This window comes from Melitaea cinxia, chromosome 14 (assembly GCF_905220565.1).
Source record: "Melitaea cinxia chromosome 14, ilMelCinx1.1, whole genome shotgun sequence".
Lineage (NCBI taxonomy): Eukaryota > Metazoa > Arthropoda > Insecta > Lepidoptera > Nymphalidae > Melitaea > Melitaea cinxia.
In genome coordinates, this window is record NC_059407.1 from 9389527 (window position 1) to 9405646 (window position 16120).

At 34.7% G+C, this 16120-nt stretch overlaps 2 protein-coding genes across 2 annotated transcripts; both read left to right on the forward strand.

The window, feature by feature from the left end:
- Positions 1-1206: 1206 nt before the first annotated feature.
- Positions 1207-5676, forward strand: LOC123659477 (leukocyte receptor cluster member 8). The gene is made up of 5 exons (XM_045594688.1): positions 1207-2365; positions 2688-3198; positions 3977-4181; positions 4268-4475; positions 4999-5676. The coding sequence occupies exons 1-5, from the start codon at positions 1308-1310 to the stop codon at positions 5162-5164; spliced, it is 2148 nt and encodes a 715-aa protein (XP_045450644.1). The 5' UTR covers positions 1207-1307; the 3' UTR covers positions 5165-5676.
- A 7435-nt stretch (positions 5677-13111) lies between these two features.
- Positions 13112-15756, forward strand: LOC123659662 (uncharacterized protein C16orf52 homolog A). Its single transcript, XM_045594859.1, has 3 exons — positions 13112-13359; positions 13632-13844; positions 14605-15756. Exons 1-3 carry the CDS (start codon positions 13257-13259, stop codon positions 14790-14792), a joined length of 504 nt encoding a protein of 167 aa, XP_045450815.1. The 5' UTR covers positions 13112-13256; the 3' UTR covers positions 14793-15756.
- Positions 15757-16120: the final 364 nt, after the last annotated feature.

A 16120-nucleotide genomic window follows, 5' to 3' on the forward strand; every position in this document is an offset into this window, starting at 1 on the left:
TTGTCTAATGCCAATAAATTTTTTGTCACAATTTTTGTTACAATGTCTGCTGAATTAAAGTAGTATTTAGATCAACCGAATATGTCAACATCATTAAATACACAAAAATTTTGGATTGATAGTAAAAATTTCACTCTTGTGCTATCAGAAATAGCTGTTAAATATTTAATTTCTTCCTCCACATCTATAGTATCTGAACGAATTGCTTCTATAATCAATCTTTTAGTACCTAATAATCGTAATAGTCAAGCAATTGAACATATAAAACAACGAGTATTTTTTAAACTCTTACTGAATATTTCTACTTATTATTGTTTTATTAAAATTGAATAATAATTACGTAAAATCTTACGTTTTAATACACTTATAATTTAACTTGTTTAACAAATATACTGAATTATAAACTGTGTAAATTATTTTTGAGCCGACTCACGATTGTTTTTTTTTTTTTTTTAAAACAAAGCCGATGAAATCAAATCGAAAAAATATCGATATATCGAAATATCGATATTTTTTTTCGATACATCAAACTCCGATATTGAATTATTGATATATTTCAAAATATCGATATATCGAGAATCCGATATTTTAAAAAATATCAACAGCCCAAGATCGTACGTGATTTGTATTTTGTACGATAATTCTGTCTGTCCTATCGAAATACTAAAGTCTAAAATGCAACGATTTCTCCACAAATAATAAATTTGAAGCAACGACCTTTTTTTTGGTCGTCTGTTTGAAAACAGTTGTTCAGTATTTGTACCAATTTACGATAATTTGAAGCAACAAGGACCTTTTTTTTGGGCTGAATGAAATTTGAACGGTTGTCCCTCAGGTTGTCCAATGTAATTTACTTACTCGTAAAAAGTTGAATTTCAAATTTTTTGTTGTGTCTACGATAATTGTTTCGAAAAACACGATAATTTTCACGGCTCTGTGTCGATCAGACGAGCAAAATTTTCTGGTAACACTGTGATCAAAATCGAAAACTTGGGAGTTGCTCAATGTTTTTGCCTCTTGCTTGAAGCAGTTGAACTGATTCACTTTCCTGTTGCGTATCGTTCAGTTGTAATACAAGATCTATCATATGATTTTAAAGCATTGTGATTGCGTTATATTGTAAATTTTGTGCCCTAATTATTTGGAGTAAAGTTAATAAAGTGTAAAGACAGGTAATTTATATTCATAGAACCACTAATAATTGGCTGTGGCTAGCCGCCATTTTAAGTTTTATTTTTGGATCATCTACAAAATCGACTAGGATACTTTCTATTACTAAATCATTTTTGTTATTAAATATATCCACCATGACTGAAAATTCTTCAAAAGAACCACCGTTACAAACCATGAGTGGCATGCCACCAAACCACAATCCATGGATGTACAATTTATATCACCATTACAATGGGTATCACGGTGGCATGTTCCCGCAGTTTTATAATCATCAATACTTCAATCAAATGGGGAATAACGGAGGATTTCATAACGACGGTCATCATTTTCAACAAAATAAGGACTCTAAAGTCGATTTTGTTCATCCTCAGTTTTCCAAACCCCCACCTTCTTTGTTAGGAATGTCTCCACTTGATACAAGTCGTCCGTTTAATAACCAATCCCCTATCAGGTTTAATCTTTCTGGCAATAGAAAGTCGGTTCCACTCCCTCCTAATGAAAATCCTCTTTTGGCAAATACCAATGCTAAGAAAAAGCGAAAGAAGGGGAATAAGACAGGCAACGGAGCAAATGAAATTTTACCACCTCTGCCTGATCACCCGCCGCCGCTCCCGCCTTGTCCTCCCCCAGACCTCCCTAAACCTCCTCCTCCGCCACTGGATGTCCCGCTACCACCTCCTATTGCAACTGAAGATATTCCTGAACCGCTGGAAGAACCCAAAGGTAACAGTAACGAAGATAAACAATTGGAGAATGTTGCCCCAAGTGACAACTCTTCAAATTTCTTAAAGTCATCTCCGATACAGAAATCTGCAGGAACTTGGCCTGAAAGCTTAGAAAGGTACATTAAGAGATGTTACGAGAAGTGTAAAACTGCATTTGATCGTGATCAAATTGATATATGTTTAAAGGGACGTATTACAGCTGCAGCTAACAAAGACGAAATATGGACCAGAAACTGGGATGAGGAACCAATTCCCAGTGTTCATAGTGAAAGGAATAATTTATCAGTAAAACCAGTTTGTGGTACATTAGCACTTTATCAGAAACCAGAAGTTGTTTCAGAGCTCAATAAAGAGAAATCTTCAGGCTCCAGAAATTTCAATGTACACAAGAGCCCTTCTCAAAGGAGACGTAAAACTCATTCTAGGAGTCACTCTAAGTCTAAAAGTCCTCCAAGAAAAAGACACAGGTAAAAAATATTATGTTATATTTTTGGTGTATCATGGATATATTTTATTTAAATATGTCAATGATAAATGTAGATTGAGATATTCATAGAATAATTTATACTTTCAAAATTTTCACACATTTAACTGGTAATTATATAATCATCGGATTAATTTAATAGAATTTGATTAAGTAATTTTTTTTTAAACTTTAACTTTTGTTCTATCTGTCTCATTAAAATTTTATTTTCTACTTATTTATAAAGTTGATTTTATATCTTTCTGTATAAAGATAAATTATAAATTTTATTTTCAAACAATTAATTTTCAATATTTCTCCAACAGCATATCATCTGGTTCAAGTGATGAAATTGAAGATAAAAAGAATAAGAACAAAACTCGTCAGAAAGTCAAAGACAGACTATCGTTGGATCAAAAGAAACCTGAAAAATATCAAAAAAATATCAAAAAGAAGGCCTATAATCAATTTAATATTGAGGATGTTCCTGGTAATGCTGAAAAACTGCAGAAAAGGGCACAAAGATTTGGAAACCAAAGTGTTCCATCCATAGCCAGTTCTGTGCAAGTCAACAGCAAGAGGCAACAACCCTCTCCAAGAAGGCCCATTTTGCAAGACACAGAAGGAGATTATGAACTCAATAACATGCATATTGTAGGCACATGTACTGATATTGAAAAATCCTTTCTTAGATTAACCAAAGCTCCTGAAGCTTGTGAAGTGCGGCCTGTGGCCATATTAAGAAACTCACTTAGAAATGTGAAAGACCGTTGGATTGATAAACAAGATTACAGATATGCCTGTGACCAATTAAAATCAATTAGGCAAGACTTAACTGTAAGTCTCAGACATCTTTATTATTTAACTAAAGCTAATTTTTGTGATTTGACACCTCTTGAAAAACATACAATACAATATAAATATACTTTATTGTACCACCAGAAACAATACATACATGTATTGTTTCTGGTACACAAAGAAAAAGAAACAAGCAAGGATATATTAATATATATAAATCTCGTGTCACAATGTTTGTCCTCAATGGACTCCTAAACTACTTAACCGATTTTAGGCAAATTTGCACACCGTGTGCAGTTTGATCCAACTTAAAAGATAGGCTATATTTTATTTTGATATATTATGTAATTATTATATTTCAGAAAAAAATAAGGTGATACGAAGTTCGCCAGGTCAGCTAGTTTATTATATAAAAGCATAATTATTAACATTTTTGAATATCATATCAAAAATTGACCGCTCCAGCGGGGTTCGAACCCACGTCTCCGACTGACTGTGTCAGCGCTCTAGCCAATTAAGCTATGGAACGATATACCCGCTGGATCGAAATTTTTTGATATGATGATTTTTATATTCGGTTTAAGCGAACCATGGCGCCGTCAATTTTTGATATGATATTCAAAAATGTTTAGAATTCCTAATGTGGGGGGTAACACAAAAATAAAATCGTAGATAGCATAATTATTGTTTTAGGAAAAGGTTGTTTTCATTGGTTGTTTTATTTGGTATGAACACTACTGATGGTCATTTTAGAATCTACAACACACCCAATTAGCTTGTTTTTGTTTAGAGACTTAATTTGAAATTGTTGTTTTAGGTTCAAGGAATACGAGACAATTTTACTGTAGAAGTTTATGAAACACATGCCAGAATTGCTTTAGAAAAAGGAGATCATGAGGAATTCAATCAATGTCAAACACAACTTAAAATGCTATACTCAGAATTACCAACTGCAAGGGCTAATGAAGCTGAGTTTAAGGCATATAGGATATTATATTATATATTTACCAATAATACTTTAGGTATGTTTTTATTTTATTTTTCGACAAAATATGAGGTACTGTTAATCAAAAATTTATCTTTTTAACCCTATTTTGTTTTGTTGCAGATTTGACAACAATATTTCAGTATTTGTCCAAAGAGGACAGAGAAAATGAGTGTATAAAGCATGCATTAAATACTCGATGTGCTTGGGCAACTGGAAATTTACACAAATTTTTTGTGCTCTATAAAACAGCCCCCATGATGGCAGGATATCTTATAGATTGGATTGTTGACAGAGAAAGGAAAAATTATCTCAAATACATCATAAAGTCGTATGTCTTTTTAAAAATTTTATTGAGTAATTTAAAGAAATCTTTTGAATTTTTTATTTAAGAGCGTTAGAATTTCTTAAATATTACATAAAATATCATAGTCACATCATTTATTACACCTTCATATTTTTTGTACTGTTTATGAAATCAAGGTAAATTTTTCTTTTCTTTACCTAGCATAAATGTGTATATAATTATTCTATATACTAGCTGCCCAGACAAAGTTCTGTCAAAATTTATAGTAAAAACATATATTTTTTAAATTTTTTAAAATTAAAACCTTCCATGGGCCTTAAAGAATATACAAAAAAAATAAAAATAAAAATAAGCCAAATTAGTCGAGCCATTTTCGAGTTTTGCGCTTAGCAACATTAATTTTTATTTATATAGGTTTCTAACATGTTATTTTGCTATTGCAGTTTTTTTGCCTTTACAAGCTTGTTTCAAACAAATTTTTATTAACCTAAATTAAATACCAACCGATGGTTGGTCTGTTTTATTTAATATTTTATTATATGTGCAGCTACAGACAAACTGTTCCCGTGGACTTCATCGTTCGAGAGTTGGCGTTTGAGTCGAAATCTAAGGCTTTTGAGTTCTTGAATCAGTTTCCTCTAACCTACACTGGCAGCGATCAGAGTCATATTGATTGCAAAGCTAGCCTACAAGTCGTTAACCAAAATATCTAACATAACATATGTACATTTGTGCAGAGCCGTCCTGTCAAAATAAATTTTTTCGTATGTGTGATAATGTAAAGGCTCTATAGCCTCAGGGTCCAAAACTTCGGCACAGTTACAATGGCCCACAACATTATCCACCTTCGTTTTATTAGGATCAGACGGCAACACAATATTGCATCACTACAGCTTTTGCTGGTTTTTAAAGTTCTGTTGGACAAATTTGTAGCAGTTTCGGCGGTAATCCTCGGATCTTTGTGAAGACTTGGTAAATCGCAACAGATCAGCTAAGTGGAAGAAGTTAAAGTGCAAGGACAATTTAGCAGTGCTTAGACTTTTATGAAGATATAATGCATGTGCTAACAAAGGATATTTGAAATGATTATTCATTCATCTTTTACTGTAAATAGATAATTTTATTCATCTGTATATACTGTGATTATTGTTATTATTAATGACTTAAATGCAACAATCTTGTATCAAAGCAGTAGTAAGTCTAAACATTAAAATTAGATTTTTTATATGTTGTTTTTATTTATTACAAAGGTAGAACAACCACTCAATTCTTCTTTTTTGCTGAAGACTGGTTATGTATGACATCATAAGAGAAATTCCTTTAATAGAATAATCGTTCATACTTTCAAGTTGAATTATTGTAAAAAGGGAATAAAAAGAAAACTCGTGTATAAAACAGTCCAGTCAATCTAGACATTCAAAGGTATATAAATTCACATCAAGCTGAAAGTAAGTAAAATTGTTCAAAACATAATTAAAACCTTTTTAAAATTCCCCATCACTCTGGTACATGGAAAAAATTGACTCGAGGTCAAAGGTAAAAAGCGTTTTTCGAGTCAATCGACATGTAGTGTAATAGTGTTCTAGGCAATGAAGTGGAGAGATTGGGAGTAACTTTCTGTTGCTTCCAGGGGCGGGATCGACTGGTGGTTTGCCCGGGGCTCGTCCTGCTGTTAAAGGGTAGCACAGAAAAAACGAGCGTTAAAAAAACCAAAGATCGATACGCTTGCGCAAAAATACGGGGACGACTCTACCTGCCGTCTGGTGCAATTGCACAATAAAGCGATAGTGCTATTCGAGTGGGGGGAGAAGTCTTTGCCTTTGCGCAGGCCAGCTCGTGGCTACAACAGCTGGGTGAATCCTCCGGGGGTGTCCCTGGAAGAATCAGCGTGGACTCAATGAGAGTCGGTTACGATAGAGGTGGCGTATCCGACAGATACGGCTGCCTATTAGAAGTTAAGACACCACCAAATCATAGCCTATGAGGACAGGGGGGAGGATCTAGGGTATTTAAAGCCCAGATCACAACCTCTTTCACCCCCTGTATGGCCAACTCTCGAAGAGACTGCTCCCAGTGGCTCGGAGCGACTGCAACAAAAGGCTGAGGCAAAAAAGAAAATGCAGGGACGACGCGACCCTGAAGATAACACTCAAAAGGCGAAGCCCCGACTGATGGCGATAGCAAAGTTCTTCCAGCCTACCATTTCCCGCAAAAGAGGTAAACGACTGTCCCATCTTTCCCTAAAATTGGCGGAAACGAGTAAGCTGCAAATGAAAGCAATAAGCAGATTTACTAAGGATGAAAGTCCGAGGTACTCTCAAGCACCATCAGCCACTCGAACGAGGGCCGACACGGGGCAAGTAACACCACCCAGACTTCAACCAGCATCCACACCACTACAGCATGCAGAAAATGCGCTGATCGAGTTCCTGGCCATAACAAAGGCTAACCGCGAGGTAAGCCTGGCCATATGCAAGAAAATCATGCAGACCTACCAGTACAACCATGAAAAGTTGCTGGAGGTGGAACTCGAAGAAGCCGAAGCAGCCATTTATAATAACGACACCCGGCAAGTCCTCAAGGGCAACATGTCGGGAAGGTATATGGCTGCATACAACATCACGTCAGGCTTCGTGGACGCAGTCGAGGACGAGGGACAGAACGACGAGATTCAGACCTTTCACACACCGAAAGGGGACCCGTTGGTGGTAGTGGCCAAGTGCACGAGAGTGATGCTGGGTGATACGGTGCTCGGGATGGCTAAAACCATCATGAGTGACCCGGACGCCGAAGGCGCTTTCGGGGCTTGGAGGCTACCGCAACTGAGATGGACAAACGGGGTACCCGGATGCGGCAAGACAACTCACATAGTCAGGAATTTCGATGAGGACGGCGAAGTCGTAGCCACGACCACGATCGAGGCAGCGAAAGACCTTAAAGAGAAGCTGGCGCACCGCTAGGCGTGGCTATGGCGTCCATACTGGCAATTGGTTTTCGTGAGGGCGTTAAGATAAGCCGACTAACGGTGGACGAAGTCCTTATGAACCATTTCGGAGTCATAGTCATGGCTGCCCGGCTATCGGCAGCAGAAGAGGTGGTCCTCATCGGAGACGTAAACCAGCTGCCGTACATCGACAGGGAAAACCTGTTCGCGATGCGGTACAGCAGACCTTTTTTTTTTACAAGTGATATACATCCACGGGCTTATGAACCCATGTCCTTTTTTATTCCAAAAACATGCAATTTTTATTTTTATTTTTTTTTTTATTTCAAGGTAGGCGTTACTCAACATCGCTGTTCAAGTTAGACTATGTTTTTAATGTCTCCAAAAGAGACGTGAGTCTACCGACCGGTTCTTATTCTAATGTATGGTACAATTTCTGTTTTTTTTTTTTTTTTTTATTAATATTTCCTTATAATACTATACTTATATCTAGCTTATAGTCCGGTCAATTTAGACATTTGAAGTTACCTAAATTCCCACCAAGCTGAAAATCGGTAAGATTGTTTAAAATATCATTAAAAACAAAATTCCCCATCTTTCCCCTGTAAGGAAATTTTTTTATTCAAGGTCAAAGGTAAAAAAAATGAGTTTTTCGCGATTTTCAGCAAAACAGTAAATTTTGTCATAAAAATATTTCAAACAAAAATTGTAGATCATAAAATTATCTACAAAAAATTAATTAATACTTTTTTTTCTACGAGCCACCGTTTTTGAGATATAAAGATTCAAAAAGTTGTAAAAGTTGTAATCGTCATAATATGCATGAGTACGCCACGTATATATACATCTCTATAGTTGTAATATATGTTAAGATATTTTTCTATCGGTTATTGTAACTTACACTACTAATATAAAATATACATAAGTTATAACTATAAGAATATTATGAATCGCCATCTTGAGACTATGCTCGAGGATGTCATTTTCTGTAGCCTCCGCCGCCCTCCTGACGAAACGACATCGCGTCATCTCTGTAGTCGTACAGCAGACTTTACCTGTCAGTAGGTATCTCATGCGAGTTGTCTTGCACGCACAGAACATATATACCCTAAACTTGCTTGCACGCATCGAAACCCAAAAGACGTTGCTATCGCCATCAGTGAGGTGTACGACAGGATCTACAGCTCCAGCCCGATCATCCACTCGTTGCGCATGGAAGGATTCACCGACACATGAACACCAGCAGAACAGGACCGGACCCTGTACCTGACTTTCATGCAAGAGAAGTAGGCGTGGCTAAGATCTAGACTAGGAAAAACCGAATTAGAAAAACCGAATTATGGGGTTTTGGGGTGTGGAGGGCGGAGGGTGTAGGGAAATCTATACAAGGTAACACTGTCACACCTCAAAACCCCATGGTTATAGAGATATCCATGGTTAAAGTTTTGAGGTTAGAAGAACAAATCGACACTTTGAAACAAAATAACGCGTCAGACATAATATTCTAATAAAATTAGTAACATTGCGTGCTAGAATATAGGTTTAGAAATTCGAAAAATACCCTAAACCGAATCGGAGCACCCCACTGTCCACGTGGTCTTGGTCTGTCCTACCCCTAGAGTGTTTTTTTTATGCCGCGGAGGCTGGTCGCCCTCTGCGGAACGGAGCATGAGTGAGCGTGCTTTCGCACGCAAGGGCGGAAGGGCTGCACTTCCCGCAGCGCCGGAGCCAAGCGTTCCTCTAACTTTAAAGGTGGTAGATTAATTTGAAAAAACGCGTGTGAAATGTGAAAATAACGTGTGAAAGCTACGAAATTCTTCTTCTAACCTCAAAACTTTAACCATGGATATCTCCATAACCATGGGGTTCTGAGGTGTGACAGTGGTACCAGGGGTAGCGTATCAGTTTTGCGCGCTCTCCAAAATTTGATCGTGAGTGTAGAACCATCGCTCCAGAGTTTTAACTGACGACGCGCCACGTAAATCCATCCCGGCGCGTCGCGCCGAACTAGGACTTGATAAAATATCGATATTTATTACTAATACTTTTTTGCACGATATATCGATAGTTCGATATTGAAATTTAAATATCGACACTCGATATTTTGAAATAAACTTCTTTACGCACGCTTAATTTGCGAAGTAAGCTGGTAAATACGTGCTGAAAGTGTTACGAAAAGTGTGATCAGGCAAGGCAAACGGAAGTTGAGAGGGACACATAAGTTAGTGAAAGAAGAAAGAGAGACAGACTGTTTCGTAACGCTTCGATTTTTTTAAAGTAAATTTTTATTATTTTATTTTTTCTCGTCAATTATTTAAACTTGAACATTGAACTTGAATTTAATCTACTTAACTTTATTTACACCACATTATTTTTTTAACCGACTTCCAAAAAAGCAGGAGGTTCTCAATTTGACTATTTTTTATATGTATGTTGTTACTTTGATTTCGACAATTTTTTTTAATCGAAAGGCGTTGCATGTCATTTGATCCCACTAAAATTTATTTGATATAATAATGCGTTTTTACTTGACTACTATTTTGTCGACCTATGTTGTATGTATGTATACCTCATAATTTTTTACTGCGTGTACCGATTTTGATGATTTTTAATTTAATCAAAAGCAGATGTTTATCACGTGGTTATATTTAAATTTAGTCGAGATCTGATTACAACTTTTGGAGTTATCTTTGATCACACGTATTTACTTGACAATTTTTTTGTCTACCTACGTTGTATTACTTGTCGGTGTAATCGAAGTCGCTTGTTTTTTCATTTGCGAGCAAATACAATTATCTTCTTTTAGTTAAGTTATTTACACACACACACATATATATATATATATATATATATATATATATATATATATTTAATATAAAGTATTCTATGTTGCTCTGATACCTCCAAGAATATAATTATGTACAAAGTTTCATGATGATCAGTTAAGTAGTTTTCGCGTGAAAGCGTAACAAACAAACACATTTTCATTTATAATATTAGTAGTAATTATCCTAAAACGAAATGTAATTTTCGTAGTCGCTTCTCCACGCAGAGAAAAAGAACAACTTCATCCTTATGTGACAGACATGAAATTAGGGTTGCCAACTTTTTTTGACAAAAAAACGTATAAAATGGTTTGGATAGGAAAAAATAAAGTATTTGGAAGAAAAAAAAAAAGTATTTTTCAAATTTTATGTTTTTATTGCTTTAAAAACGTATTTTTGTGTGCCTTTAGTACATGCTAACAATTTTTTGTTATGTTTAAATGTTTCAAACTTGTTTAACAATCAATATTTAAATTTATATAAATAAAAATTCGTTTCTAATTAATTTAAAAAAATCATTGAGTAAAAGTATTGAATGCAAAGTATCGGTATCGAATGGTAATGTACTCGATACCACAAAGTATCGATACTTTTTTCGTGTCTCTTCCCTACTTATAGACTGTGCTTTCTGACTTATGTCCACCTACTCTGTCATAGAGCAACACGGAGGGGAGTAGCCATTGCGTTTGTTACCGATACAAAACTGTCTGTCATTTTTTGCGGGGGAAATTACACACATGCACACTTTATCTAATTCCCACACAAAAATAATCGTCTGTCACTACGAAACTCACACATACTAAATTAAAATCACACTTACATTTTTCACACACACATAGATACATTCTGTGTCATTACAGTATAATGATACGCCGCAATTACACTGACAAGTTGCTTACAGCCGTGGTTGTAACAACTGTCGATATGCATTATCGATAAATTCAAGTACTCGGTTAGGGAAATAAGTTTTTAAAGTGATACAAAGGTATGATGTTATTATAAAAATAGACTTAATTTATTATATACTACAAATCAAACATCTTCATGTAAAATAAACGATTATAAAGAGTAAAGATTTGATTGTTTGTTTTTAGCATTGAATAGGCTCCGAAACTACTGGACCGGTTCAAAAAATTATTTCACCGTTGATAAAATTACACTATCCTTGAGCGACATAGGTTAATACTATATTTTCAAAAATATTAGGGATCCTTACTAAAACTCCAATAATGTAACCCAAGGGATAAAAAAATAACCTAAAAAATTCCTTACATTGCGTGCGCTGCAAAAACTAATGATAATAGAAATATATAATGTAGCAAGACTGTAGAACACATCATTATCTACAATAATTGTATTTGCTCGCAAACGAAAAAAAAACCGACTTCAATTCAATCGACAAGTAATACAATATACTTAATATATACGCGTTATCAAAGGTTACTCAAAAAGTTGTTATCAGATCTCGATGAAATTTGAACGCAACCACATGATAAACATCAGCTTTCTATTAAATTTAAAATCATCAAAATCGGTCCACCCAGTCAAAAGTTCTGAAGTAACATACATAAAAAAATACAGTCAAATTGAGAACCTCCTCCCTTTTTGGAAGTCAGTTAAAAAGTGTCGCGACAGCATATGTCTAACTATTATAATTATGTCACAATACGTTTGGTGCAACGTTGGCACAAGCCAAACAATGCCAGTCTACAATAAACGATTTAAAGTTAACATACATTTTGAGGAGTTGATGATGTACAACGAATCGGGAATAGGGAGCGTAGCACTAATGGTAGCAATAATGATAAAAATCATAAGCTTGTCATCTGCTAGATTGAATGATTTGTTAATGACTCTGAAAGGATGGACATTGTTAATTTTTAAAGTTGATAAATCTAAGCTTCATTTCACTACTATGACTAAGGTGAACCATATCTTGATTACCTTGTACATGAGACAAAAAAAAAACTTACGGGACAAAAACAGTGTGGCGTTAGTGTTGGTTTGGTGCCCTCGACTAATTTCCTTCTATTGTTCGCCAACACTTGAAAGTTAGTGGTATTGATATGATCTGAACAAATTACACTATTTTTTATGGGCGTCCAGGTTAATCTGTTATTACAATTTTTTTCCATGTAAACCCTTAAATTTGGATTTTTAGAAAACCTGCCAAGTTTTTATATAAAACATTATGGTCGAAGTTCACATTAAGTAATTCTAGTAAAATGTATTAATACTCGTAATACGTGTATTATATTTAATTTAATGCAATTTTATTATATAACTATGTTTATTAAAAAAAGCTAGCAATATAATATTTTAAATAAATCAAAATCTCAAAAATGTCTGTCACCTCTTTTGCCTTTGCCGTTTTTATCGATAACTATCTACAAACAAACCGGTAACAACACTATCGCTCGGCGACAGTGACTTCTCGGAATTAGACTCCGATCAGTCGCTCGACTGATCCGCATGTTGTATGAGGGCGAGCGGCCGGTGTTGGTAAACAAATCAAGTCAACACGACCGATAATATTTGTAATTTTTAAGATTAAAAAAGGTTTAAAAGAAGTATACAAGTAATAATGTGATTAAAAAATACTTACGTATGAAAGGTAACGCCATGTTTTAGTAAATTTGACATGGCAGATCTTTTTTTGAAGCAAAAAACAGAACAATTTAGCATTTTTTGAAGGACGTTGATTCAATCGCGCAACTAGATTTAGTCTAGTGATCAGTGCGGCTGCAACTAGTTTTATTGTTTGCATATGGCCATTTGGCCTTATACCTTGACAGAGGGGAACGCCTGTACATGGCTACTCCCCTCCGTGTTGCTCTTTGTACTCTGTCTATATAAGTGTATATTTGTATAATCTATGCTTATGTCCTTTGACCTTTGTTTAAGTCGTAGACCCTAGTGGACGTTTCTGTCATACTCGCGAATGTTTATTTGAATACAGTGTAAGCAATGGCAACAAATCAGAAACAATATTAAGGTTTTATGTGATTCGAAATCTGTCTATACAATCCAACAGAAATGGATAAACTCACTGTTATATCCGGAACTTTGTTCATGGCTGCAGATGTTTTTGCAATTGTCAGTCTTGCAATGCCAGACTGGATAATTACAGATGTAGGAGGTAAATTTACTTTGATATAATATGTTTATTAGTTAGTTTATAACTTTGTGCAAAGTAATAATGTTGTATATAAAGGAATTATCATTTTGTCTTTCAATTAGTTTTTATAAAATGAAGTATTATGAATCTCTAAAATAGTAAACAATTTGGTGGTTTACTACATACAGTATTGTTAAAATAACTTTATGTTTATGAATTTCATGAACACAGCAGGTTTAGGTAAAATAGATACTTAACTTTTTTTTAGTTCACACTTGTCATCTTTTCTGCAGGTGATACTCGCCTTGGCTTAATGTGGTCTTGTATTACATTGTACAACCGGCCTCAAGTTTGCTTCACCCCAGATTTACAGCCAGAATGGTTACTAGCTCTGATTTGTATATTCATAGGATGCATCTGCATCACAACTACTGTTATTTTATTAGCGTCAAGTCATTTTGATCGCAATGTAATACCCTATGCACGTTGGGTAGGATTTGCAGCAAGTAAGTATTGTAAACTTTACACCATCTGGTTCTCTTAGAAGATTAATCAAGTGTTGCCAAGGACAAAAACATTCCTTTTATTAAAAATACTTTTTGTATCCCCAATTTTAGATATTTTCTTAACTCTTTTCTAAATTGACCTGACGGTCGCGTTCCACTAAGCGTCCGCAACGCCCGGAATGCCCATTTTATCATTCCACCTAAGGCCTGTGGTCGTCATGAGCCATCGCTCCATGTCATAGTTGACGTCACTGTTCCGAACTATATATATATATATATATACATAGTATAGTTGGGTCAAAGTTGGCTTTCATCGAACATGGCGGGAATTTAAAAAAAAAAAACAACTGTCAATGCCAAATTGTGAATGTTATCTCTCATTCCAGGGAATCCATGTTGAATTAAGTTTTACTCCAGTCCTCGTGCAATATTCACTTAAGTTGCCATATTGCGATCACACCGCTGACACCTGACAGTGCCCAAATATGCGTTCCATCTACCAAAATTCATCTACAAGTACAACACCCGCGGCGTTGTTTACCTTGTGGAAGGGCAATTTCAGCTGTCGTGATCGATGGTGTTGTTGGCCTTAGGTGGAATGCGGCCGATACAAATTATAATTTTTTTAATAGTATAATGCAGTCATATTACTAAGATTTTAGTAAACACTTTTATTCTGAATTATAAATCCATTTTAAATGATACTTGAAGAAAATTTTAATCTCACAATCATGTGCAATTTGAAAATTAATAATTTCAGTGGTTGTATTCTGCCTTGCTGCTGTCATATTCCCTATGGGCTTCCATGTAGATGAAATTGGTGGTCAACCTTACCAGCTACCCAACAGTCATCAAGTTGGAATATCATACATATTGTTTGTTTTGTCATTATGGATTACTGTGATATCTGAATTATTTGCCGGCAAAGTCTGTTTGCCTCATTTTTAAAAATATTTGTATGAAATATTATGACATAAAAAGTAATTTGTTATAGTTATTTAAGGGCTTAGGCCACTATATAGCGGTCGAATAAATAGGCTTTTAATTATTTTTTTTTGGATAATGGCAAAATAAATCAAGATTACAAAAATGGTTGTTGGTGTAGGCATTATCCCACATAGTTTTCTTTGTACCTGCTGATGCAAAGAGTTAGAAGAATTTATAAGTCTAGATACATACATACATAATAAACAGATAGCTTGTCTATAATGCTTTCCAGTCAATGTGCGCCTTCCATTGAAATTTTTTGCTCTTTTTCAATAGTACATTCAGGTCCCTATTCACTTTTGCATTTAATCTATACATATATTTTTTTACTACTGTACAGTCATCTCACATTTTAGAATTTGTAATGGCTTTCAAAGTCATACAGTCATATTCACCAGTAAAATGAGTATATTTGACCTGATACAAAGCTTTAGATCGCCGAAATATCTTAACAACAGCACCAACTACCATTTTTGCTGTAAATCCGACGTGATGTCTTCAGTATCTTTTGTTATTGACTTACAAGTATTGACTTACACGCCTTAAACTATTTTGATTTCACTATATAATCAACAATTTTTCCACAGTATTATTGCCAATTGGAGCCACTTACCCATACAAAAACAAATCCACGTTTTTGCGGCCTCATACTTATTTTTTTTTTTCATTGCCATTGCCATTGCCATTGAAAAAAGGGAAAAACTACTTTTCGTTAATTTTAGAGTGGCTTAATCCCTTATTTCGTTTGAAATATATTATTTGTAAAACGATGCGAATGTATCTTTATAAGTTAATGTTATATTTGAAATATATATATATAGTTTGTAAATATAGTAGTTAAGAAGATGCGCAAATTAAGAATCTCAAAATATTATAATGGTACGTAAATTATTAATATAATGTGAAATAGATGTTTAAGCAATAATGACTTTGGTATCAATCCTATCCATCTTCCCAATCGTTTAAGAGACGTGAGAGTGAGAATATAAACAAACATTGCTCTTTAAACAAAGTAGTTAAATTTTTGCAACAGAAAATTTCGTCTAATTGTAAAACAAAAACAGTTAAACAAAAAAAGTTTTTACCTTGTTTACTATATATTCCGATACGAGCAAATATTCCGAGTCAAGAAATATGGCAAAATCATTACTGGCAAAAATTAAGTCGATTACATTCATTTGCTCTCTGCTTATTTGGTTTGAAATTTTAAGCAAAATAAATGTAGTTAGCAAGGCTCTTCAAAAGTCAGACGCTGTATTGTCAGAAGCGGTGAAAATGATTGACAATAC

Coding starts and splice junctions, on each gene's coding strand:
- LOC123659477 (XM_045594688.1), top strand. CDS start 1,308: ATGACTGAAAATTCTTCAAAAGAACCACCGTTACAAACCATGAGTGGC. Junction 2,366..2,687: donor CCTCCAAGAAAAAGACACAG/GTAAAAAATATT, acceptor TTTCTCCAACAG/CATATCATCTGGTTCAAGTG. Junction 4,476..4,998: donor CTCAAATACATCATAAAGTC/GTATGTCTTTTT, acceptor TTATATGTGCAG/CTACAGACAAACTGTTCCCG.
- LOC123659662 (XM_045594859.1), top strand. CDS start 13,257: ATGGATAAACTCACTGTTATATCCGGAACTTTGTTCATGGCTGCAGAT. Junction 13,360..13,631: donor GATAATTACAGATGTAGGAG/GTAAATTTACTT, acceptor TCTTTTCTGCAG/GTGATACTCGCCTTGGCTTA. Junction 13,845..14,604: donor TTGGGTAGGATTTGCAGCAA/GTAAGTATTGTA, acceptor TAATAATTTCAG/TGGTTGTATTCTGCCTTGCT.